This window comes from Polypterus senegalus, chromosome 18 (genome assembly GCF_016835505.1).
Source record: "Polypterus senegalus isolate Bchr_013 chromosome 18, ASM1683550v1, whole genome shotgun sequence".
NCBI classification, from domain to species: Eukaryota; Metazoa; Chordata; class Cladistia; order Polypteriformes; family Polypteridae; genus Polypterus; species Polypterus senegalus.
This window is the reverse complement of record NC_053171.1, coordinates 42,264,691-42,292,188: the sequence shown is the minus strand read 5'-3', so window position 1 is coordinate 42,292,188 and position 27,498 is coordinate 42,264,691. Positions and strand designations below refer to the sequence as shown.

Sequence of the window (27,498 nt, the reverse complement as noted above, 5' to 3'; positions counted from 1 at the left end):
ATATGCCATTCATTTTCTGAATATTTATTAAACTAATCCAGGATCACAGGTTGTTGGAGCCTATCAAGGCAGCATTGGTTCATAAATGAAGAAAAAATCTTGAACAATATGCAAGTCCCTTACAAGAAATTCTTGATCATACTCATCGGTTAAATTGACATATGCATCTCTGGGGTATGTCAGAAACTGGCCTATCAGAAAAAAGTAACGTGGCCACTGGAAAAATGTAGATCCAGTGACTGTACTGGGGAGACAACTTTTTTACTCTTATATGAGACTGCTACTAATGTTATTAAAGGGCCACATACAAAGCATTTGTTATTATCTTCTTTTATGGTGGGCATGAACCATGGCAAATAAAGTCATTCCACAGCAGAATGGTTTGTTTTCAAGAAATTTCAGTTCACCTGCATTCACAAATTGTCTTCTGTTTCCATAGTAATGGACCTAGAAAAGTGTCTGTGCACAGAAAACCAGTAAATGATTGTTTTAAATATTAATTATTAAGTATTTTTTACATTTGCAAAAGTCTAGTCCCAGACACACCAGGCACAACAAAAGAACGTATCAAGAATGAAGCACACACTGTGCAGGTTTCTGGTTGCAAATTCGCCTAACACTCACAGCTTTGAGAAGTGTAATGGAACTTTTGTTAACTGTAGAGAAACAATGAGGACATGGAGATTGTGCAGACTGTCAAGAGATGAGTATCTACTCTGAACTGTGGAGCTGTACGCCAGCACTGATAACTGGAGAAGAGTTTTGAAATAAAACTGAAGTGTTCCAGAACTGCTCCTCTTTTGTGATATTATCTTTCAGCTTTAATTCTCGTAGTCTTGTATTAAAGTATTTTTATAAAAAGATATTTGTTCATTTCTTTCTGTTGCTTTTTAATTAGATTAAATGTTTATAGGTGAATACAAAAATAATGTCACTTTTTCGATCTTATATCTTTCCTTTAAAGTGACAAAACATGAGTCATTTCTTGTGTGCTTGGTAAGGGAACACAGAATTATCTCCAAAGTGCTTAAAATAAACTGTAATTTGGAATCTGCGAAGCTGCATGCAGAGGAGTGCATTTACTGTACATTGTCCAGGTGTGGTCTACTGGCTGAAGGGGTGGAATTTAATGTACAAAGCTGTCGCTTCCATCACTGACTGTGTGATCTTGAGCCAATCACTTGACTTTCTATAATGACAAAGAAACTTTGTTTGAATATATGTAAATACTATTTCTGTGGGTGCCTCGCAGAAGGAGACCTGGGTTCACTGTGTCTGTGTGGGTTTCCTCCCACAGTCCAAAGACATGCAGGTTATGTGCATTGGCGATCCTAAATTGTCCCTAGAGTGTGCTTGGTGTGTGTGTGTGTGTCCTGTGGCACCCTGCCTGGGATTTGTTCCTGCCTTGCGCCCTGTGCTGGCTGGGATTGGCTCCAGCAGACCCCCGTGACCCTGTGTTAGGATATAGTGGGTTGGCTAATGACTGACTATTTCTGTGTATAAATCTAAGATAAGATTTATTAAAGCAGGGAATAAAAAAACAAAGTGTTTATTAAAAGCTGGGATAGTTAAATTGCTGTCTCTTCGAAGAATAAAAGAATGTTGCCATATGAATCTCCTACTGTTTGTTTGCGCTCATTAACTGTTATGTGTATTATAAAACCTTTTACGCTTCAGTAAGTGTTGTAGAACATGAACCTAAAACTCCTGATTATGCACTTTAATAAATGAGCCAGTATGTATAAATCTTCCACAAGAGACTGAGCAGTGCTTCTTTTCTAGGAATGTGGGGAAAAAAAGTCACATCATGCCTTAATTTCTCCTCCTCCCCACAACCTACAAACAGCACAAGAAGCTGATATATGGGACTGCTTCTATTCTTTGAACTAGACCAAAGCAATTTGTGTTCCATTTTTTAATCAATATTCATTTAGCACTTGTCATTTCAAAAACAACATTCGCCAAAGTCTTCTTGGGTTGTGGCAGTATTCCTTTAATTTAGTTGGCCAACACAATTTATTTGGTAAATATAAAGTAGTTTGGAAGGGGACAGTACAGCCATGACATTTAAGTCTAGGCTGGTGGTGTGGCTAAGTTTTTCCTGCTGACTGCGATTTTAATGTCTTAAACATTCTTGTGTGAAAAGTTCATATATTGGTGGTCTTCATTATTCTTCATCACTTCCTTCTTAATCAATAATTTTTGTTATTCTGCAAAATGTAGAATTATGCTGGTAATTCATCTTATATATTTGCTGCATTTTAATACAGTAGGAAGAAGGTAAGACGGTGTATAACCCAGCTCAGTCTCTATGGTTTGTGCAGGCGCTCTTTCTGTCTATATGGGGGTTTCCTCCAGGCACTCCAGTTTTTTTCACACTTCCTAAATACATACTGTATATATCAACATCATTTTTGATTCAGAGCTGACCCTGTGGTTATGAACACTTATAAAGTACTTTAGAAGACTGACAGACTAGGGCCCTGTCCAAGGCTGGTCCCCACAATATTGCTGGGAGAAGCTCCAGCCCTCAACATCGGTTCATCATGCAGTTAATTGATTGATTGTTTCAATGAAGCAACCCTGATAATTTAATTTACATTGTTGCCAGTATCATATATCAGTCTAACAACATTTGGCCAATCAATAATTTTCAATTGAGATTTTTTAATTCAGTTTGTAAATTCTGTAGTTTATAACAAAGACATTCAGATATTTGAAAATTAATCAGATTTGGAATTGTTGTTTTAAATGTGACAGAGACACTATATAAATTGTCTCTTTGTGGATGCTTTTCCACCTTTAGTAACAAGTTAAACCCATTTTTTGATGAGCTTGCAGGGTTAGGGTCACTCCAGCTCTTTTTCACATGCAGGTGCACTCCTACTGCATTTGCTCAGAACCAATGCAAACTACCCATGCAGCAGTGCTGGCTATATTATTTGCAGCTTCTGTGTTAATGGTAGACATCAACCTCCAGTAACTGTTGTCACACACATCGCATGGGAGGCAGCTAAAAGGCCTAAATGAGAGTAATTCCACGCCAGACCAGGAGGTGGCGGTGTGCGCTGACTCTTTTTTTCACATTACTGCAGACCGTTCACAGGAATTTCCGCCTGGCCCTGATTACATCATTTCCAGTTCCAGCCCTAATAATTTCACTTCCGGGCCTGATGATGTCACTTCTGGTTCTGGGCCCTTTGATGATGTCACTTCCAGTTCCAAGCCTATGGACAAAGAACCTTCCAGTTCCAGACCCTTTGATGACATCATTTCTGGTTCCGAGCCTATGGATGAGGATCCTACTGGTGGCGGATGACGTCACTTCCTGTACTGGTCTTTAGGGGCGCCATTTTTCCTCTATCCAGTCAGTTCTGTTTTGGAATCTGATCTGTACACATCTTTAAACCAATTTTTTTCCAAGTTTGCAGCCAGGATATAATACACGGGTGGCTACCCCAACCCTTTTTGAACTCTTTGTCAGTTCTTATGACACTGTAAATTGAGTATATGCTGCTTGGATCATACCAAGTTGCCTCATTATTATATTCTAATATACTAGCAGGAAACCTTTTTTGGTTGCTTGTCCCAGATAAACACACTTTAATAGTAAATAACATCTGAGCCTTCCATTAAGTGTATAAGTGTCATCTAATTGTATTTTAAGTAGTGGGTGCAGAAAGGCACCGACTGTCTTAATTAACTTGGTTTGTGAGAAAATCCCCTACAAATACTAATAGGTCCATAGAAAATAGTACCCTATGCTTGACTTCTCTGTCTTTAAAATGTTTCCTTACTTCCCTTCCTTAGAGCCACTTTTTTTCTGTAGTTGCCAAGGGCTGCTTTCCCTCAGTTCCATCAACTTCTCAATTCCAACTTAAAAAAGCAGGTTACCTGTTTCAGTTGATTCGTTATCAGGATCTCTGTAAACACTTTAGCTATTTGCCCCTAAGACGGATGCTCTTTACTGTATTATTTTTGTTCAATTCATGAGTATCTTCTAAAAATACTTTGCAGAAAATAGTTGCACCCAGAAGCAGTGGTCCAGTTTACAGGAAAAACTGGAGATCAGCATGAGCAAGTATGTATATATTTAGGTTTAATTGCACATTATGCTCATGACTTCTACTAGATGGCAAAACTTTAAACTTTCTATAAAAAGGCAATAACCAGACAGGGTCAGATCATGGAGACACAACAAGAATGTGTCGATGATGCATTTTTGTGGTATAGAACATGTGCTGCAAGCACTAGGCCAACTGGAGACTAATTGCCTGAATGTAATTTGATTTTACCAATAAAATGTACTGTTTCAAGTGAATAGTCTTGCACCTTATTTTATACTACATTATTTTAATTGTCTTAAAACAATTTTGGAAGTTATAGTTAAAAGAAATCTTAAAAGATCAGTTCATTTTGGTAATCTGATGGAAAGCAACAAATAATATATTAATAGATCATCATGTCCTCAGTTTTGATGGAGGAATTGCTACTGTTTAAATGAAATCATTCCAATGTACAACTATACCCTTTCTCAGAGTATTTCATGTCCTCAGCTCAGCTTGGCCGGAAGAATTATTATAGTTCAAAATGAATATCTTTCCAATCTTTCCAGAGTATTTCTTTCTATCTATCTATCTATCTATCTATCTATCTATCTATCTATCTATCTATCTATCTATCTATCTATCTATCTATCTATCTATCTATCTATGTTATTCTCTAAATTAAGATTCAAATGTTAACTTGCTCACTTCAGATGCAAAAATGCCACATGTAAAAAAGTAGACAAAATTATGTCACTACCTAACTGTCAGTTTTATTAATGGTCACAAATATATGAACTTTAAGTTGAGAGAAGACACTATATGCCTTACTTTCTGTTGCAGCACATACTTGTTTTCACTAATTAACTACTAGTCTGGTGGTGGAACCACTGGCAATGTTAGGGGTGAACTTCCAAGGCTTTTGTTTCGGATTCCAGGTGCCCAGCTCCGGATCAATGAGAGACCTATCCAATGCACATAGATTTCTAGTCCCTGTGTTCACAAGCCCAGCCTTTGTTCCTCTTTTTTCAGCTTTTTGGCAATGTTCATCGATCCCACAAAAACTGCAATGGTCCACCTTCTCCATTTTTACCTCCACGTTATGGAGTGAGGGCTAAGCCCTTAATAATTGCTGACACTAACAACACCCCTAGATGGAGCATTCACTTAAAATATAATAGAAATGTAAGGAATAATTAAGGTTTTTTGTTCACATAGTTCTCCAAATTGGGTAGAGGAAGGGTGCTGTCATTGATTTCACATGATATGGGACATAAAGGCAAGTAGTATTGACTCTTTTGCATTTCATTCATTTTAATTTAATACATAAAATTCATAAAATAAAAAAAAAAAGATTTTACCAGTGAGGGTGAAATAAATGAAAAAACAAACCAAGTGGAACCTAGGATTGTGAGTAACTTGGTTTGTGAGTGTTTTGCAATTAAATTTTTAATAAGTTTTGACTTGATAAACGAGTGATATCTTGCAATACGAGTAGAACGTATACGCTTTATATGCCAAGCGCCACGTGATGACAACTGAGCTAATGGTTCTTCTCTCTCTCACTGCGGGATTGTGGGTAATCGTCTCCCATTCTCTGTCTGAGTCGGCATGCCCATAGACATAGAATTACTAGACGCTGCATGACCAGCAGTATCGTACGCCAACATCGCCGCCATATTGCGAGTGGCACTGCTGTGGAGTGAAGTAATGAATAATGTGCTGCTTGGTATAGAACAAACCGCTGTATGCTCCAAACCAGATCCTGGGGGATTACATTTCATAGGTAAGACTGAACAATTGTTTTGATTATATGTGGCCATTAGAAAATCCTGTTTTATAATCTTAGCACTCAAGGTCAACTTACAATAAAATTAAACAACATTAGTAAAATTAAAACAAGAGAATAATAAATCAAAAAGCAATAATTAGCAAAGAAACAATGATAACTGGCAGTAACAGTGCAAAATTCACTATTGGTATGCCAGTTTGAAAAGATAAGTTTTGAGGGTAGTTTTAAAATGTGTTATTGAATCGAGCTGATGTATATGAGAGAGAAGAGAATTCCCAAGTCGAGGAGCACTATGAGAGACGCTCGAGCTCCCATAGCACAGAGTTTGATGTGCGGTACAGAAAGTACAGCTGCAGATGAGAATCTGAGTGAGCGAGACGAGTGTCAGTCTGTAGGAGATCAGGAGAGCTTTAAATGTTAAGAGCGGTATTTAGTATTGTATTCTGTAGTTAACAGGGAGCCAGTGAAGTTGAGAGAGTAGGTGTAGTAAGTTCAGTGGATTTAGAACAGCAGGTTATTATCCTGGCAGCAGAATTTTGAATAAATTGTAAGCGATGGATATGTTTTTGTGGGATGCCAGATAGAATAGCATTACAATAATCTATACGTGAGGTGACTCGGGCATTAACCAATACTTCAGTACTGTGTTGCGTAAGAACAGGACGAAGTCTAGAAATGTTTCGGAGATGGAAGAAGGCAGTCCAAGAAATGTTACTTATATGGGAGGAATTATTTAATAATAATAATTACTATTTAATAATTGCCGTTAGTGTATAAATGGATATAAATAATTGCATGTAAACGATTCACCAAAATCTGTTGTATGTAAACGATACTGTTTTAAACGTTATTGTTTTTTCATTAGAAAACCCGGTTTCCACGTCTACCTGTATTAGTTTAAATGGCACTTTTGCCACTCACAATAGGGTGGACGCGCTGACGTATCGTGTCGACTGGGCAACACAGTGAATGCGGCGTCTATCTATATATGTCTACGGGGGTGCCTCACTCATATAGTCAACATCCGTACGAGCTTATACTGTTTACTATAGCATGGTGACCACGTGTGTGAGCCCCTGTCTTGCACCCAAAACACAAAGCTGAGTCTCAGTACTTTAGTGACACCAGCTTTATTCAGCTTGAAACAGGAACTGCATGGTTATTTATTGTAGCGGGATCTGCCACTAACTATACACAGACACAGCAGTCAGGCAGGGTCGGGGCCAAGTAATACTGTGCCCTGCGTATTTATAATGTTCCTGTATTCTCCATCAACGGCAGACGCTTATACCATGCCCATGATCTTTTTGGATTCGCTTTTACGGCAAACTGCTACAGCACTTGGAACCTGCGGTTGCTTCGGGACGCTCTTCTGCCTGTTGAGTGGAATCCTAAAAGAGTTTAGAAACTCACTCACACCAGCCATGATTTTTTTCAAGGTAAAGTGCAAGTTAATTTGTTTTATGTATTTTTACCTTATATTTTGTATTAATCATTTTTATATGAATAGTTTTGGGTTCTGTTTCTATTATTTCATATGGGGAAATTCACTTTGATATACGATTGCTTTGGATTTCAAGCACATTTCCGGAATGAATTATGCTCCCAAACCGAGGTTCCACTGTATTTACAAACAGTTGGTAAATTTATTCAAACAGTCACTTCAAATGAAAGACATAACTGACTAAAGGGAGAGAGAGAGAAAATGAATCTTAATAATTCCAGATCAACAAGCTTTGCCAATAATGGAAACAAACCTAAAAGTGCTAGTATCAAAATTATATTATAAATTACAGCAGCAGACTTTGAAAGACTTATTTTACTATTCTTACATTCAACAGTAATAACAGTCAAAATCAAAGCATTTAATATGCAGTGGAATGATTCTGCAGTAAAGATTAATGTTAAAGCTAAAAGCCATAGACATTCTAGGTAACTCACTAAAGCTAGTTACAGGGCAGTATAAAAGCAATAAAGATGAAAGAGGTATATACAAATGAAGTGAAATAATCAGTTTAGTTTTTCAGCTGCCTTTTTCTCATTTATCTTGATGACATGGATTCAAATATTATGAGTATAATTTTCAAAACACACAGATGATAGCAAAATTGCATGGATGTGGAAAATGTATTCACCGTGGCCTGGACAATGTTCAAAACTGGAGAAACACTTGAAATATACAGTATAGCATAAAGAAATATGAAACGATAGGAGTATATACAGTGGTGTGAAAAACTATTTGCCCCCTTCTTGATTTCTTATTCTTTTGCATGTTTGTCACACAAAATGTTTCTGATCATCAAACACATTTAACCATTAGTCAAATATAACACAAGTAAACACAAAATGCAGTTTTTAAATGATGGTTTTTATTATTTAGGGAGAAAAAATCCAAACCTACATGGCCCTGTGTGAAAAAGTAATTGCCCCCTTGTTAAAAAATAACCTAACTGTGGTGTATCACACCTGAGTTCAATTTCCATAGCCACCCCCAGGCCTGATTACTGCCACACCTGTTTCAATCAAGAAATCACTTAAATAGGAGCTGCCTGACACAGAGAAGTAGACCAAAAGCACCTCAAAAGCTGGACATCATGCCAAGATCCAAAGAAATTCAGGAACAAATGAGAACAGAAGTAACTGAGATTTATCAGTCTGGTAAAGGTTATAAAGCCATTTCTAAAGCTTTGGGACTCCAGCGAACCACAGTGAGAGCCATTATCCACAAATGGCAAAAACATGGAACAGTGGTGAACCTTCCCAGGAGTGGCCGGCCGACCAAAATTACCCCAAGAGCGCAGAGACGACTCATCCGAGAGGTCACAAAAGACCCCAGGTCAACGTCTAAAGAACTGCAGGCCTCACTTGCCTCAATTAAGGTCAGTGTTCACGACTCCACCATAAGAAAGAGACTGGGCAAAAACGGCCTGCATGGCAGATTTCCAAGACGCAAACCACTGTTAAGCAAAAAGAACATTAGGGCTTGTCTCAATTTTGCTAAGAAACATCTCAATGATTGCCAAGACTTGTGGACTGATGAGACAAAAGTTGAACTTTTTGGAAGGCAAATGTCCCGTTACATCTGGCGTAAAAGGAACACAGCATTTCAGAAAAAGAACATCATACCAACAGTAAAATATGGTGGTGGTAGTGTGATGGTCTGGGGTTGTTTTGCTGCTTCAGGACCTGGAAGGCTTGCTGTGATAGATGGAACCATGAATTCTACTGTCTACCAAAAAATCCTGAAGGAGAATGTCCGCCATCTGTTTGTCAACTCAAGCTGAAGCGATCTTGGGTGCTGCAACAGGACAATGACCCAAAACACACCAGCAAATCCACCTCTGAATGGCTGAAGAAAAACAAAATGAAGACTTTGGAGTGGCCTAGTCAAAGTCCTGACCTGAATCCAATTGAGATGCTATGGCATGACCTTAAAAAGGCGGTTCATGCTAGAAAACCCTCAAATAAAGCTGAATTACAACAATTCTGCAAAGATGAGTGGGCCAAAATTCCTCCAGAGCGCTGTAAAAGACTCATTGCAAGTTATCGCAAACACTTGATTGTAGTTATTGCTGCTAAGGGTGGCCCAACCAGTTATTAGGTTCAGGGGCAATTACTTTTTCACACAGGGCCATGTAGGTTTGGATTTTTTTTTCTCCCTAAATAATAAAAACCATCATTTAAAAACTGCATTTTGTGTTTACTTGTGTTATATTTGACTAATGGTTAAATGTGTTTGATGATCAGAAACATTTTGTGTGACAAACATGCAAAAGAATAAGAAATCAGGAAGGGGGCAAATAGTTTTTCACACCACTGTAATGGGAATATTAATTGTAAAAACAGCATGTGTAACATTCATCTAAGGAAAGGAAATTCTAAAAATGATTTAGAGACCTAATTGAAACAACTAAATCATTCTACACACAAAACGCTGAAGCAATTAAAAGGCAAATAAAATGTTAGGTTATATTGTACATTTTACTTATTAATCAAGGGATGTTAAACTTTGATTCTATTATGTTCCATTCAGAATGCATATGGAGTTCAATCTGCAACTCTGGCCACCATACTACAAAACTTATGTCAATACTAGAATCTGTGCTAAATGCATCCTTAGACTAAAGGGCAGACTAAAAGAATTAAACATATTCTAAAGTCTATTCTAAAACAGAGAAGGTTATTAGGGGACACAATCCAAGCCTTCTTAATTCTCAAAGGCATCAATAAAGTTGATCCACCAGAATTTTTGGAGTTAAATACCAAAATAGTTAAACTTAAATAGGAAACTTAAAGGAAGATGCATTTTTGACGGAAACAAGGCAGCACGTCTTCACACAAATGACTGTGCAAATATAAAACTAGTCAATAGTTAAATCAGAGAATCAAACAGCTTTTAAATAAAGTCTAGATAAAATACGTAGGAATTTTATGTATTAGCTAACAAATTTGATGGAGTAAAGTCTGCTCTCACAAAATTTCCTTTTATCTATCTTGAAGATAATGTGGACAATGGTGCATCTTGGGCAACAATGTTTTCCATCAGGGATAATAAGTATCAAGGTGTGGTACATCATAATTTAAGATTGAGGCTTTGCTTTGCTGTTTGTTACAGGCAGCTTAACTACAAGACAATAATATGTCATTAACACATTGTCACCTATTATATTATCTGATACAGGTAGTACTCTGAAACAGAATATCAAATCACACACAATGTCATCATCTCCTAGGAGTGCTTTTGTGACACCAAAACCTTTCAAAGAGAATGATTAAGACATAGTGGGATATCTACTGCCATCAAATCCACAACATCTACAGACCACGACACAAGCAGTGACAAAGTGCTTGGTTGAATATGTCAAAAGGACACCATTTATGTGTATGTCACACTGTTTATGCCATCAAGAATGGAGATTCAATGCAATACCAATAACTCCAACATTCTGGGTCAATAAATTGTACTGGTTTTAGAATCATGTCTTACTCATCAGTTACCATTTATGTACATTGGTTTTAAATCAAATTATACTACTGCTTTTCCCTCAAGTATTTCTTTATCATATAGTGTAATTTTTGCTTTGTGACATTGCTTATAATGAAAACTGTTGAGTAAGTTATAAATTAAATACTGCTGCTCACATAAGAGTTCAACAATATTTTCTCTTAAAAAATGTTTTCGGGGGTTATGAACAATAGATGCAGTCTTGAGTCCTCATTCTGTTCTACTGTAGCTAGCAAAATGTCTTGGGTAAATCTCTCACAGACATATCAGAAAGCCAGTGTGTAGAAAAAAAATGGTTGCCAGTGTGGGAACTCAAGCTAAAACATTTTGGAAAAGGTTAAAAATAAAAGACACCAAAAAAGGAGGAAGTGCAAAATTTGAGTTTGCAATAGCAGAAAGGAACATTTAAGCATGCAAAATTAAAATTCAAAGTGACCATGGACAGAGGTGTTTGCTCATTTGCAAAGCCACATCTAGTCTGCACTCTCACCCACCAGCTGCCTAAACATATGGAAGATCACACAATGATAGGATTGCAGGGTGCAGACAGAAAGAATTGAATGCAGTATCAAAAAAGCTGGCCATACATTAGAATGTTACCTAGCATTTTCAAGCCTTTGCAATAATGTTCAGAGTTCCTGGGGGGTGGCGTCTAATCCTGAACATCAGGTACAAGGAAAGAGCCAACACTTGATAGGGCACCAGTCAACCACACACACCCTCACGAGCCAATGTGGAATTACCACTTAATGTAATACACATTTTTTTTGGAATGCCGAAGGAAACTGGATTTCCAAAAGCAAAGTCACTCTACGCAGATGGTGGTTGGGCCACCAAATAAAATAAGGTCCCAGGAGCAGTGAGGTGTTAACCATAGCACAGGTGAATGGACCTATAAAATACTTTAGAACAATTCTAGTTCATGTTGTTGGCACTGCAGTTGAAGAAAACATGAGCAGGACTAGAATGGTATACTAAATTTTAACATGCTGTGATCAGGTTTCCACATGAAAGTTGTGGACTGTGAACTTTGGAGCCTGTCCAAACCATAATCAGCATTGACTCCTCATAAATGTTAGCACAGTGTAGCAAAGGAATTAAACCTCTGGGTATACTACTAAATATTATTTTTTTTAAATATGTCACTAAGAACTTTTCTTTAGGGTGTAACACAGTAATGTTTTCTAAAATGTATTACATATACTGAATGTTACTGTTTGTAATCCAAGAGCTGTGAAAGGCAACCTTTTTCGAGTTGCGGCGCACTAAGTCCAAAGATTTTCTTTCACGGCACACCTGAGGGACTGTCCATAAATAAAGTCCTGACGACACAATCTATGGACAATCGCCAATAAAAACAGTTAATTTTACAAGTTTGAAAGACATTTTATTAATAAAGGAATCAAAGGATAAATCTTAAATTTAATTAATGTGAATGTTGAGATTGTTTTTCAGCACATATAAGATTGATGCAAGGATCAGTTTCCTTGTCGATCATTTGAAGTCTCTCGCGTTTCTCAGACTTCATTTCCGTAAGTGTTCCGTTATCTGTTTTTCCAACATAAAATATTTTTTTTTAAACATTATCTTTTTAATCAACCAAAAGTTCAAAAACACTAGCAATTTTAAATATTTTACAAAAGGTTTCGCAGCGCCCCTGAAAATTCGCACCGGTTGCCCAACAATGTCCAAGAGGGAAGAGAAAAAATAGGCTCTGATAAACCCATTTACAGTAAAACAGGCCCGATCAGACTGAGTTTAAACACGAAATATAAATGCAGAATAGATTTTGGTTAATTTGATTAACAGTTTGTATTATGTATGGAGCCATCCGTAGCATTAGACTTAACATTTTAATCATTAGACACTCGTTAAAAAAGAGTTTACAATGTAAGGTATTTTTAATTGAATCCATATTACTTGTTTATCTGTTTTATGTACGTTTTTATTTATAGGTTATCCTTTTTTCATTATGTTTTGAATTTTTATTTATTTGTTTTGTAATTTTATTTTTTGTTTCATTTAAATTATTGGAAGTAACTTTCAGCTACATATTTTGTGTGAAAATATGCTATAGAAATAAATGTTCATCTGTCCATTTATCCATCCATCAATCTACCCCTCCTTCTTTTCCTGATACCACTTTCCAGTTGAAGGACCTGATATCCCAGTAGTATTATGCATAATGCAGGAACTGACTTGGATGGCACACTAGTCCAACATGCTGACTTACATACCCACCATCAGTTATCCTGGTCACTTCAGACACACTAATCACATTTGAAATGTGTGAGTAAAGCTGACTATCCAGAAAAGGCCATCATGGACATAAAACGAACCTGTAAACACCCCAGAAAGAGCGAACATGCTGGAAATTGAAATTTAGTCCTTGGAACTGCAAGACAGCAGCACAACTGTACTGCCTAAGATTTCTCTGTTACAGAAAACCATTTAGCACCATCCCCATTTTGAAATGGCTGCTGTACAGTATGCACCATATGGATATTTAATCAAAGTGTCTTCATTTTCTAAGCGTTTACTCATTGAAATGTATCCTTTATGAAAAATAACACTATGATTGTGCTTTATCTCAGATATTTTCAGTAAATAAGATTTAGCCATCTGGTATAACAACTCTATCATTTTCTGAGTTGGGAATAAGCAGGTAGCCTTTTATGTGGAGGAAACTCTTGGTTTTTCTTGTAATGAATGTGCCAGTATTGGATCTTGCATCACAGAAATTAATAATCAAACTAAGGATAAGCACTCTTCATAATTTTGAAACTAGAAGGAAAATGTGTTTATATGCTTTTGTGTTAATACAACAGACCTTAGTTTAGTAGATAAGCAGTGTCACGCACGCGCGCATGGGAGGCAGCTAAAGGGCTCGAGTGAAGGCAGTTCTGAGGCATGCTGGGATGTGGCAGAGTGCACTAACTCTCTTTCTCACTTCCCTGTAGACCAAACCCGGGAGGCTCCACCTGGCTCTCTTGACATCACTTCTGGGTCCGAACCAATGGAATCTGGCCTTACCAGCTCTGGCCCCCCTGATGTCACATCCGGGCCTGATCCAATGAATAATGAACACATGCCCGATCCTTATGACCTCACTTCCTGTCTTCCCCTTTAAAAGCCTACCCTTTTCCCTTCTCCCTTCTCCCGCAGTCTGGTTTTGGACTCCATTGTATGCACTTCAGTGCTAGTTGCTTTGAAAACGACTTTTGCAGTCAGGATACCAAATTATATGAGTGGCTGCCCCAAACCTTTATCTGTCTTTGTCTCGTTTTGTGACAGCAGCTAAGTACTGATGCTGTTTTGCTATAAATTCTATATTAATTGTGCTCTGCCCATCTCATCCTTATGTCAAAAGAGAGCTGCTGGCTTTAAGTTTAGTAAAATATGTGATTAGAACTTTGTGGTCATGTGCATTAGTTTTTTGGTTTTTTTTTGGTGAATCTTATCCCTTACTGAAAATGAGGCAGGTTGTATCTCATCTCTTTCAAGGGGCTACTAGAGAAGTTTCATTTTGCTGTCTGGTTTAGTGCATCCTGGCCTCCTGCTGGTTTTCTAACACTGTAGCTCACTCTGTCCAATCTGGAATCTATATCTTCTGTTTCATTCTCACCTGAATAAATAAATAAATTCCCCATGTTGGTTCTAACAGGGCTCCAGAAGTTGCAGAAAGGAGTTTGTTGTTTTCTTGGGAAATTGCTATTCAAATGTCTACCTGATTCTCATTTGCCAGTCTTTATTTGACAAAGTAAAGATGCTACACCAATCAGTTTCTGTCAGAAGGGCACAATATAAAGATATTTGTAGATATGCAAGTGGTTGTGCTGTTTTACTAGATATTATAAATCTCAGGGCTTGCAGGCCCTGTGTCTAATGGGCACCACAAAAGGGAACAGAGCTTTGGTTTTGTCATCCTCTTTCAGATTCTTGTTTAGGTTTTGAATTTGACATTTGCATTTTAATCAGGTCCTCTGTTTCAGTTTAAGATTGATTAACCAAGCCTCCTCATTCTCTACCTGTTAGTCTCACTAATCTATATTTAATAATCTCACCACCTATTGGACCTATTTAAGTATCAAATAACCCAACTCTGAAAGTTGGTGTTACCTACAAGTGAGGAAGGGCAGTGAAGATCTGTTTTGGGCAAGGATGATCATACAGGAATATTCTACATTTTGTGATCTGTTATGTTTTCCAGCCACATACATTTATCCTTAAAATACTAATAGGTCTGTTTAGTTTAATAGTAAAGTTTAGTTTTAGTGAACTCCAATATAAACCACACTGGTAATGTCATGAGTTAAGCCATCACAACAGTCATATAAACTCTAATGGAAAACTCTATAAGTTCAGATAAAATGTGAGACAAAGCTGTGAAACTCTGTGGAAACTATTTATTCTGATGTCAAACACAAGCAAAAATGTGTAACATACTGAGTCAGCACACATACTGTGCTAGGCTTCCTAACTGTGCTAGGACCAACATAGATCAATACATGGTGATGAGGAGCTGAAGCCTTTTACTGGTATCTGGTGCAAGGCAGAAGCTAGCAAATGGCAGTATACTACACAGTCATTGTTAGTTTCACAGACTTGATACATTCATCCACACCAGATTAAAGTGGAGACAATAGTTCACCTTAATACATGTCTTTGGGATGTGCCGCTAAGAAGATACAAATGAACACAGGCAGATCATATCAACGCTGCATTGACTCTGACCAGGTTAGGATTCAAGTCCTTGTCTCAGTTACTGTGAGGGATCAGTGCTTGCCAACCACTCTTTCAAAATATTAAAATCAGAAAATTATTAATTTCCTTAGCATTTGATTTATTAAACAATTCAGCTGTATCGAGATTTTCTTCTTGTTGACTTTTATGCATGCCTGCTCTTATTTTTGATATTCTTTATATCATATTTTAAGCAGCTGAACTAAAATCAAGAGTTCTACATTACTTAGAATTAACATAGTGTTTTATTTTTATAATGCAGTCTGGTCACACATACTATGTCTGCTTGTAGGTAAAGCTGTATACATTTAATTAGTAAATGACAAAAATTGTTTGCAGCTGTGGAGTGACATGGAGTGGTTTTAAGATTTTTTTAATCTTAAGAAATTGTGCAATAGGACTGCAAACTACTTCCCAGAAGAGCAATTTGCTTTATTTGCTTTGTGAATTGCCAAAACAGATTAAATAATACATAAATAAACAAATTTCATTAATATCATTAAGCTCAAAGCGTCTTGTTATCCAGCTTTTAAATGTCTGACTCAGTTCCTCTCTAGGCAATAAAATGAAAATGGGCAATTTAGAAAGGCAAACTCTATTACTACTGCCTGCTACAGCATATGAACAGTACATGTAATTGATTGATGGTGTTTTTGCTGTTGTTGCAGATATTATCTTCTTCCAGTGTAAGCAGAACTTCTGAAGGTAAGCTGCATGTCAGATCACTAATTTCTCTTTTACTCTTTAGAGACTCTAACCCAGGCAAACAGTGAAATTAAGAGGTCATGATTCTGGATTTGGACTGAGGCCAAGGTTATTAATGGTGCTGCTTCACTGAAAGACCAATAGACAGGCCTCTAATGACCACTATAAAAATTTTAAATACCCATAAAAAACTATGAAATCTCTATGACAACATTTAGATTAGAAGCAAATTGTTACCAATACCACACACATTGGTTGCCTGCCTAACTTTATGGAGTAACCTGATTTTCAATAATTCCAGAAATATTTTTCTGAAGTAGGCTAAAGTAGGTTATGATATACCACATACAATATCTCATATTGTTCACTATACTGAATGTCGTTCATATTTTCTTTTTAAGCCTTACAAATCTAAGTCCATGCACTTGCAGTGAAATAGTTAAGCCAATGGTGGAAATCATCAAGGGGAATAAAATTAATCTACCTATTCTAACTCCATCTGCATTTGTTTCACATAATTTGTAATGCAAGTAAGATCAAAAAAAATATATGGTTAATATTAATTAACTGAGTCATTGTATAAGGAACAATTTGTTCTTTTGGAGTAAAATAGTCTTTTAATCTAGAGGTTGTTAAAGAGGCTGGGGAGAAACTACCCTTCAAGATTTCAACAAGAATGAGTATTACTTTATTCCATTTATACTTTTTTTTGTATTTTGTCCCTTGGCTACAAAACGAATGAATGAATGAATAGTAATTTAATAATTATAATAAATAACTGCATAGAATAATAGGGTGTGCCTTTGAAATTCTGAAAATGTCCCAGTTGTACCTGGTTGCAAAATGGTGTGGAATACCATATCTGCTACCAAATTATCTTGCGTTGAAATGTAGTGCCATCCAATTATAAAAAAGTCTAAGACATCATGACAGGGGTCTAAATCAAATTTTCATTCCAACCTTTAGCATAACTTGATACGAAGTTCAGCACCCGGTGCAACAAAGGTGGGTTTCAGCTCAATTATTCAATTACAGGGTCATGTAATGGAAAAAGTGGTTTCAGGAAATGGGTGGGATGCGAGCTTTGTTGCAAGTCTGACTCTTTTGTTATTACCAATTAAAGCAAATGCAAGTGATAAACATGTCTACCCTGCATCTGAAATGTCCACAATTTTTCTGAAAAATCATGTTGGTGGGTATGCAGGTTGTACAGCAAATGTTCATACAGATACTAGAAGGAGACAAAATACCATAAAATGTGAAAGTATGGATTTTATGATGGATATTATATAGAAATTCAATCTCACATGTAAATTTTGAAAGAGCTCTACAATATGGTACTTGGACCTTGGTTTCATTTTTAGACATGGAAGTTACAGAATATACACCCCAACCTTCCAGTGGCAAGCATAGTCCAAAGACATGCTGTTAGCTTACATGGCAACTCTAAATTCCCAGCTCCCTAAAATGATTTCTTTTTTACCCACAGCTTTCTGGATAGGTTACGGTCCCCCTACCATTTTTACTCTATAACCTATGATTCTTAAGCAGTTACAATGGTTTGATAAAAAGAGTGATGAGCTAAATAAACATTTTCTGTGAAACACTTTTCAAAACAGACTTTGCAAAATTCCTTGGCAAGAGGTTTACTTCTTGCACATAATAGTAAGAACAACATACTAAGGGTGTCTTTCCGCTCAACAACATTTAATTAGACTCATCTTATACTCAATGAAGCTCACTTAGAAATATTTAAAGCAAATGTCCTAGCATCAGTGGCAAAGGCAGTTTTTCTTTTGATTTTTTGGCATGGAATGGCTACCCTTGCAATTCAGCTTTAGAGATCCTTCCCAGATGTCAAAGAGTTATAAACCAATGCACCAATGCAGCAGTGCACCAATCATCCAATTTTTTGTGCTTTGACAAACTACATATGGTAACATTTTCATGTTTTTACAATATGCTCAATATACTCTTTCTTCAGGAAATGTGTGATTGTAGAAATAAATGTATTTGGCAGAGCAGAATGTCTATCAATGAGTTGCTTTGGGCTGATCCTTTAAAGATTAATTATTTTGTTTTTGTAATTGTGACTTTATCTAATTGTTCATGTGACCCTGCAACTCCTTAGTGCAGCTCAGGTATGTATCCGTCTTGTCAGTGTCAATTATATCATTGAATTTCTTTTCTCCTCTGTTGTATTGGCAGCTACTGAGAAGTGTATTATGACCTAGTGACATTTTACACAGTATGAGCAGACTCTCTGTCTTCACTAGGCATACAATGCTGCTGTGGGTAATAAGAAAAGAAAATCAAAGAGCTTTCAAATATGTGGGATTTGTAGATATAGGCCCTCATGAGGAAACAAGATTGAGAGAACATTGTTTGTGTGGGGGTGAGTTGCATTAGACAGACCATAATTTTTATCTTTAAGAATGAATCATTGCAACTGCAGATTTGATCATACTAGATTTTAACAGAACAAACTAAGAAATGATGCTTGTGTGAAGACATACTGAAGTATAGTGAAAACGTTCATCTTGCATCAGTGTTTCAATATACTGTTTATATACTGTGTACGTACTGTATATAATTAAAGCAAAAGGTCCTTCTACAAAGTTCTAACACTTTAATCCTTTATCAATTCAAACTTGTATCAATTTTTTATTTTTTTTTAAACTGTTGCTATTATGTCTTTAACTTGGATGTTAAAATTATTTTTGTGTGTGCTTTCATTTTAGTCTGTAAAGCAACAAAATGTGAATATTTTCAAACTGGGTGATTCTTTGCTATACCCATTGCGCATATATATACTCTCTCTCTCTCTCTCTCTCTCTCTCTCTCTATATATATATATATATATATATATATATATATATATATATATATATATATATATATATATATATACTGTATATCTGTGTATAGAGAGTGAGAGAGAAAGCTGTGTCCGCCTTGCCAGGCTCAAAAGACCTACAGGATGGCAGTTTTGGTCAACACTGTGTGTGTGGTACTGTCATTTTGTACTCTAGTTTAATATTTTTTGTCATTTTCATAATTGTATTATTTTTGTCGTTTTCTTAATGTTATCATGTCACTGTTTTGTTTATTCTTCCTAACTACAGCGTTTCCCATTTTATGTGTATTACTGTTGGCAACAGTACTTGTTTTTATGATGTGCCTTTTAAAAGTGTCAAACACCTACTGTTTATAAGGTGGCCGCACACTTACAAAGGCATCCAAGTTTCTGGGTTCTACAAAGAAAACTTGCATTGAATTTAGCTAGCTAGATAGATAGATAGATAGATAGATAGATACTTTATTAATCCAAAGGGGAAATTTACATACTCCAGCAGCAGCGTACTGATAAAAAACAATATTAAATTAAAGATTGATAACAATGAAAGTATAACAGACAGACAATAATTTTGTATAATATTAACGTTTATCCCCCCGGATGGAATTGAAGAGTTGCATAGTGTGGGGGAGGAATGATCTCCTCAGTCTGTCACTGAAGCTGCTCCTCTGTCTGGAGATGACACTGTTCAGTCGATGCAGTGGATTCTTCATGATTGACAGGAGTTTGCTTAGCACTCGTCGCTCTGCCACAGATGTTAAACTGTCCAGCTCCATGCCTACAATAGAGCCTGCCTTCCTCACCAGGTTGTCCAGGCGTGAGACGTCCTTCTTCTTTATGCTGCCTCCCCAGCACACCACCACGTAGAAGAGGGAGCTCGCCACAACCGTCTGATAGAACATCTGCAGCATCTTATTGCAGATGTTGAAGGACGCCAGCCTTCTAATGAAGTATAGTCAGCTCTGTCCTCTCTTGCGCAGAGCATCAGTATTGGCAGTCCAGTCCAATTTGTCATCCAGCTGCACTCCCAGATATTTATAGGTCTGTACCCTCTGCACACAGTCACCTCTGATGATCACGGGGTCTGTGAAGGGCCTGGGCCTCCTAAAATCCACCACCAGCTCCTTGGTTTTGCTGGTGTTCAGTTGCAGGTGGTTTGAGTCGCACCATTTAACAAAGTCCTTGATTAGTTTCTTATACTCCTCCTGCCCACTCCTGATGCAGTCCACGATATTAAACCAATTTTTAGGGAATCAGGACCTTTACAAATTTTTTCTGCGCATTGGATTTTTATGGCTGAATTTGATTTTCTTTTCGGTTTTTGGCCTTTAGTTATTACTGACTACACATGTTTTCCTCTCACCTCCTAGTCTTGATGTAAACTGATTTTGTGATCTGCTTTTTTCCACTGGTGACAGAACAATCAGCTGTGCATTATTAACCATACATGCCTGGCACCAAACTGCACTCCTTTGAGAATCATGCCTTTATCTTCCCACTCTAACTTTCTGAAGCGAGACAAACTTAAATCTTCATGGGCTTTAACTTCTTTTTTTTAATAAAAAAAGTTTATTTAAACTGACTGTTCTGCAGTTTTATTGTGGCTAAAGTAATTATGATTTTGTTATCTTTGCTTCATGTATTTTTTCTTTTGTGTTCATTTTTAATTTTTTGCTATTATAATCAAGCTCTGTGTCACCGTTCCTGCTCCTAGACTGAAAATCTGAAGCTTAGTTTACATTAATTATATGACTACAGTGTAATGGCCATCAGCCACTAAAGCTGCTTTGAAGCACATTAGAGAGATCACACATTGCATTTCAAGAAGACTGCTTGCTATATACCAGGGCAACAGCTTTCCAGACAACATATTGGGAAATGCACAGGCTGACCAAAATTTGAGCATGAATCACACTGGTGAAATATTGCAAACTGTAAACTGTTATAGAAACATGGTAGCCAGGTAGTGGTCTTAAACTAGAGCAGTACTGTATATGGGAGATTTCTGTTGTTTAGATTAGCCATTATACACAATGAGTTCCTAAAGTTTATTACCGGGAGATGTGTACCTTCAGGTTTGTAAAGTACTAGGGTGCTACATGTTTAAGAGTTGCTACTCCAGAATATAGTGTAAGTGTAAGGATCCCTCCTTCCACATGCTGCCTACTACTAGTCATACCTATTTTCCACATAATCATATGTGATAAGAGAGTTATGCATACTTAAGTACAGCAAGTCACTTTCGGAGGAATGGAACACTGAAAAATATTTTGTTTAGTGAAAACCTTCTCTCCTGCCTTAGATCTAGGATTTTGACCATTTTTATTGTTTTCAGGTTCCTATTTGTGTGTTTTGCCTATGGAAACATTTTTTTATTTGCTCATAATTTTCATATCAAGTTATGCTAAAAGAATGGAGGGGAATTTTGGTTTAGACCCCTGTCATAGATGTCATAAACCTGATTTGTTTTATAATTGGATGGAACTACATTTCAACTCAAGATAATGTATTTACCAGATATGGTACTCCACACCATCCTCCAACTAGCCACAACTGGTGCATTTTCAGAATTTGAAAGGCACACTCTACTATTCTCTGCTGTTTTTTATTATTATTATTTAATTACTATTGATTGACTGATTGATTGATATAACTATTAAAGTCTGGTTCATAAAATACATTGCCAATGGCAAGGAACATGCAAGATTTTGTAAAAATTCAGTTTAGCCATTTCTGCATGATTAGACAAACTATCAGCTTATAATTTTACTTATATCAGTTTGCCTGAATTTGGCCCGAGGCATGCTTTACATTATTAAATACAACTGAGTTTTTTCTTGACCATGGGTGGGTTCTGTTTTTTGTTTTTTTTTTTATTATTCATACCTATACAGACACAAAGAACATGCAATATTTGCACAGATAAGGCTGGATACAAGATTTGAACCCAGGATAGTTAAGCTGTGATTCAGCACCACTAATCAATGTACCTGCATTTTGTCAAAACACCAAATCTAACTCTTAAAATGCACTATAATGTATGTTTCAAGAGGTACCACAAACGGCAAGAAGCATTGTGTAATTGTGATATACCGGCAGATGTTTTATTATTATACTGTATAGTGAGGCAGGCACTGCTAGCAGCAACCCAACTTGTGAGCATCAAGCAAAAAAAAACAATTTTTCTATTTTTTTCATGCGTTTTGCAATTTTATACATCTGCTGAAATTACTTTAGATAAGTGTATTCAGCTAAAGAACGTTGGGTACTATTAATCAGGGGTCAATTTCTAATCTAACTGAACTGTCTTTGTCATTAGATGACTTACTGTAACTGTCATTGGTTATCTAATTTCTCTGGGAAATTTCTGGTATTTGCACTTGTGTTTGCAATTGTTGTATACTGTTATGCTTTTTGTTTTGCAGTGATGCCATTTCAGGAAGTATACAGAAGGAGTTTCTGCCGCACCATTGAGAAACTAGTGGATGTCATTCAGGACTACCCAAATGAGCTGGAGCACATCTTCAGCCCTTCGTGTGTCCCACTGCTGCGCTGTGCAGGCTGCTGTGGGGATGAGAACTTGGAGTGTGTTCCTGTTAAAACCTATAATGTCACTATGCAGGTAAAATGCACATAGTAAATAGAGTGATTCTTGAGGCAATGATAATAAACTGATGTAGTCATAAATCTCAAGTCATGTCCATGTAGTGGGAGGAATCCTTGAAAGAGGCACTATAGAGAAGCAATTTCTAACTACTATTTTTCTCTCTACCCATTGATGATAAATATTTAATCAGTGCATTAAACATAACATGTATCTTAACTATGATCGCCCCAGAAAGAGAGAACTACTGAAGACGTTGCATTCTTCTGGATTACTAAATTAAAATTTGATGTCACTGTTGCAAAGTGGATCCAGAAATGCTCTGTTGTACTTAGCTTGAGAGAGAAAGGCCTTGAAAGAGATAAGCATTTTTTTGTCCTATCTGATGAAGCACTTTCTGAAAAAACTGCTTGTCATCAAGTTGCTGCTCAGACGTCTTATAGTGTGTGGCAGTAGTCAAACCTAAACCCCAGCTTAAGACTTACAACTCAGCCTATTAGTCACTAGGGTACACCTCACCTTCTGTTGTTGTATTACTGCAAATATTGCATTAATAACATAAAATCCTTTGAGATGGAGTTTTTTGTGAAATGGCATTATATAAAATGAAGACTGTACTTTTTTTTTTTGATGTCACACTTGTAACACAGTCTATATAGAAATGAACTGAATCGATTTTCACCACACTATTGTGGCATGACTGCAGCTTTTATTACGTTCTTTAACCCTGGGTAATTTTCAGTCCAGCTTTATTTCATAGATTGCCTTTCAGACAATATACAATACTATTACAAGGCTCTTTAGAAATGAAAGTAATTTACAATTCAGACAGTGAATACATAGTACCGTACATGTCTGCCTTCTTGTCTTTACATTTTAGCCTGAAGCCATTGAGCACCTACAGTTTTTCAGTCACTACATATTTATTTCATGCAGTGCCTTTTATAATAAGCAGAATTACAAAGGGCTTTGAAAGGAAGTTGCAAACAACAAGAGATGACAGAAACCATTGTCATAAGAAGGCCATTTCTTGGAAGCACAAAAAACAAGCGAACCTATTATCTTTTTATTTACTCTTTTAAATATATAGGTGTCATATTTATTTCAGGCGTCTCCTACTCTCTTATTTCCACTGTTGCTTTAGCTTCATTAGGTGCAACACTTAAAATGCATTATGACACTGTATCTTTCCAATGTTTAAGCGTAGCAATTTAACACACCATTTAGAGGTATACCTATTAACCATAAAACAACTGAACCAATGCAAACAATTACAGGCTGATAAATGCAAAATCACACACTGCCCTTTGTAAAATAAAGAGTAAAAAATTTAATATTTCTGTATAGTTTCAATATGAACTCCATTAATAGTTTAATAGGCAAGGAAGTAATGCACTGCTGTCTGTCCTGTTACTCAAAGTAATGTGGCAAAGGTTGAATGGATTCTCTCCTATAAGAACATAAAACATTTGATAAATAACAGGAAACCATTCATTCCATTAAGCATATTCTATTAATCAATTGTTAGGAAGCTTCAGTGTCTCAAACAGGTACTTTAGAAATGACATTAAGATTCCTGCTTTGGCTAGATGACTTATTAGTTTGTTTCAGACTCACAGGACCATTTGCATAAAGAGATGCGTCTGCACTTTGGCCTGGATTGCAAATGCAATACAATGATATCCTTGGTTATGTCAGTGGTAGAACACGCAAACTCTACAGAGACTGGTAATTGAACCCTGATCTTTGAAGCCTTGATACAACTGCAATAACCATTGCAACCCAATAAACTGAGGTCTGTAGTGAAGACAATGCTTTTCATATGCCATCACATGCAGAAGTCCAGCAGTATTAGATATAGACCTCTGAAAAGTCATTTAGTGTACTAAAGAAGATACTTTACTGATACACTGGCTGTTGAGCAAAGTTACAGTAAGTGTCAGAAACATCTGATAAGTTTGTTCCTGTAAATTTCCATGTAAATACTAAACCATCTCTCTATTATAAAAAAAAAATCCTGGGAGGGAGACTAGGGAGACAAGACGTGATCTTCTCAGGAGACAATTTGACGTCCGCGTGAGAGACACTTTAACGTCCCACGAAGACAATTTCACATCCCGCTGGAAACACTTTAACATCATGAGAGACAAGGCAGTGAAACCACATTTAAAACAAGTTCAAGGACATCTAACCAAGCAGTTGTTGGAATGCCTTTGACAGAGAAACATCATGTGCTCCCAGCTCTTAAAACAACGACAACCAACAAGCAGAACACGCAGATTGCCAGCAGCAGCAGGAAGCCAGAAGATGATCCGACTGGTTTTCCTTAGCACGCATTCAGCCTAAACCTTTCACAACGCGAGTGGCAGAGGCACAATGTGGCAAAAGGACAGCTGCTGTACAGGCCTTGAAATGATCGACGCAAAGCGCAACAAGCAGAAAACGCAGCTCACCGGCAGAAACAAGCCAGCAGATGATCCGACTGTAACTACTTAGCATGTGTTAAGCCACCCCGCTTTACAACGTGAGCTGCACAGACGCAAAATGGTAAAAGGACAGCTGCTGTACAGGTTTTACAAAGATCGACGTGCAGCATGACAAAAAGAACATGCAGCTCGCTAGCAGCAGCAGCAGAAAGAAGCAGATGATCCAACGGCATCTCCTTAGCACGTGTTCAGATGCCCCCACCCGCCCTTCACAACATGAGCAGCGTTATACGTCCTCAAGAAAGATTTAACCACGCCCGGGGCCAGAAATTAAGGACAAGTATTGTTTTTACAAAAGTTTTAAAGTAAAAGTGAAAATAATGCATATGTAACAATTCCCATGAAAATAACAATCTCTTTAAATTGTATATTCGGTAAACCAAACCCAGGGGTAGGCGAGCAGGGAGCGGGGGCCCCTAGTTTTTTTTTAAATTAACTGATCAGCAATAAAGAAAATGTTTCATAACTTTTATGGGCATTCTTGCCTTAACATAGCTGGGGGACTTGAGAAGAGGGCCTCCATTGAATCCTCAAACTGTGCTAAATTCTAGAGTGAAATAATACTCGATATTATTAAAATCACATTTACATATAAGAAAATAGCAAAATTGATCTTATGTACCAAAACATTGACTCCATCCATCCATTATCCAACCCGCTATATCCTAGCTACAGGGTCACGGGGGTCTGCTGGAGCCAATCCCAGACAACACAGGGCGCAAGGCAGGAAACAAACCCCAGGCAGGACGCCAGCCCACCGCAGACATCAACAACAACAACAACATTTATTTATATAGCACATTTTCATACAAACAGTAGCTCAAAGTGCTTAGTTGACTGCAATAAATCACATTTCCAAGTATAGATTGTGTAAAGTGTAAATAACATTTGTGAGCACAGCTGATATGTACTCTAGACCTGAATCTGTTCTGCAGACACTGACTCATCTTCTGATTAAAAATAACTTCCCTGACTCACTCTTTTAAGCATCCATTTCCCAGATCATACTTTCATTAACTTGACAAATGGATATGCATACAGTATATGAATGATCAAACAAAATACATTCATTTTCAATCATGCATAACAAAGAATTGTTTTGCCACAGTTCTTCTTTTTACTCACTGTTGGTTGCTGTGGTGGTCTTTAGGGCTTAGCATAGATCTTGACCGTTCAAATCTGTTGTTTGATCACATGTGCACCAGATGTTGTCTGGAGCCCTTTTTCACATGTGGCTGTCAAATGAGTAGCATGAGGCTGAGAGGAAATAATTAATTGGCCAGAATGAGAGCCATCCCTAAAGGTGTGCAAGGCTGGGGCACAGCTAAAACTGCAAGGACAGCTGAGCACCTCGATTACCTGATCCAAATACAATCATTATTGCTATAAGCACAACTGGGCATCTACTACTGCAAAAGTAGCTACTGAACTTTGGTTAGTGTAATTAAAGCAGATAGCTCTTCACAAAATAACAGGGTTTCTTGGTATTTGCTGTATCCTAGAAAAATGTTTACCAGAATTTTTAAGTTGACTTGTTACTGGGTGCCTTAATTTTGCTATTTTTAATCAGCACATAAATGCAGGCAAATGACTGCCACCTAAAATAGTATCAGGTCTCTTGGGTTAACTAGCATCCTTCTTAGGTGCTTTCCTTCTCTGTTTTTGTTTAGCTATTCATACATTATATTAGGTTCTTTAAGACATCATATTTTAAACAAAATTTATCTGAGCAGGAATAACTCTGTATGAAGCATCATCCTCTATAGTGTCTAGTGAACTACCTACAAACCCCACTCTTTTTCTTCTCAATTCTTTGTTTCACTAATCTTTCCTCTCCTCATTCCACTGTTGCTTCTTCTTTCTTCTCTTAAATACACCACATGATATTAGTCTGATTTGTGACTATAAACTGACATGATTCTTTTTGGCCTTTGAACAAGACTTGTAGTTACTTGGTTCTACTTTAAATAGGTTAAGAGCAGCCTTACAAAGTGATTACGTATTATTTGCTGGCCTCCTGCTCCATGCAGTACAGCACCCTTTTTTGTGGTTTTCCTCCTTACTGATGTGATCTGATTTGGTTTTTGAGCTTGTTAAAGAATTGCCTTAGGCGGTTTTGCTAAATGGCAGTATGTAACCAAAAACAAGATTTCTTTTTAAGTTGAACAGTTCTCTTAGAAGAAATAAACCAAGATGAATGAACAAAATTTACCTGAGGCTATAAAAGGCATCCACTTTTCTTTCTTTTCATCTTTTGTCA

At 37.0% G+C, this 27,498-nt stretch overlaps 1 protein-coding gene across 1 annotated transcript in view; it reads left to right on the top strand.

Moving 5' to 3' along the window:
* The window catches only part of pgfb (placental growth factor b), a gene marked incomplete at its 3' end in the record, with an annotated part of 78,553 nt that overhangs the window by 38,559 nt on the left and 12,496 nt on the right, over positions 1-27,498 (top strand). Inside the window, exons 2-3 of the mRNA XM_039741179.1 lie at positions 16,255-16,291; positions 22,574-22,770. Of these exons, the coding sequence (XP_039597113.1) occupies positions 16,255-16,291; positions 22,574-22,770 (234 nt within the window). The remainder of the gene's footprint in view (positions 1-16,254; positions 16,292-22,573; positions 22,771-27,498) is intronic.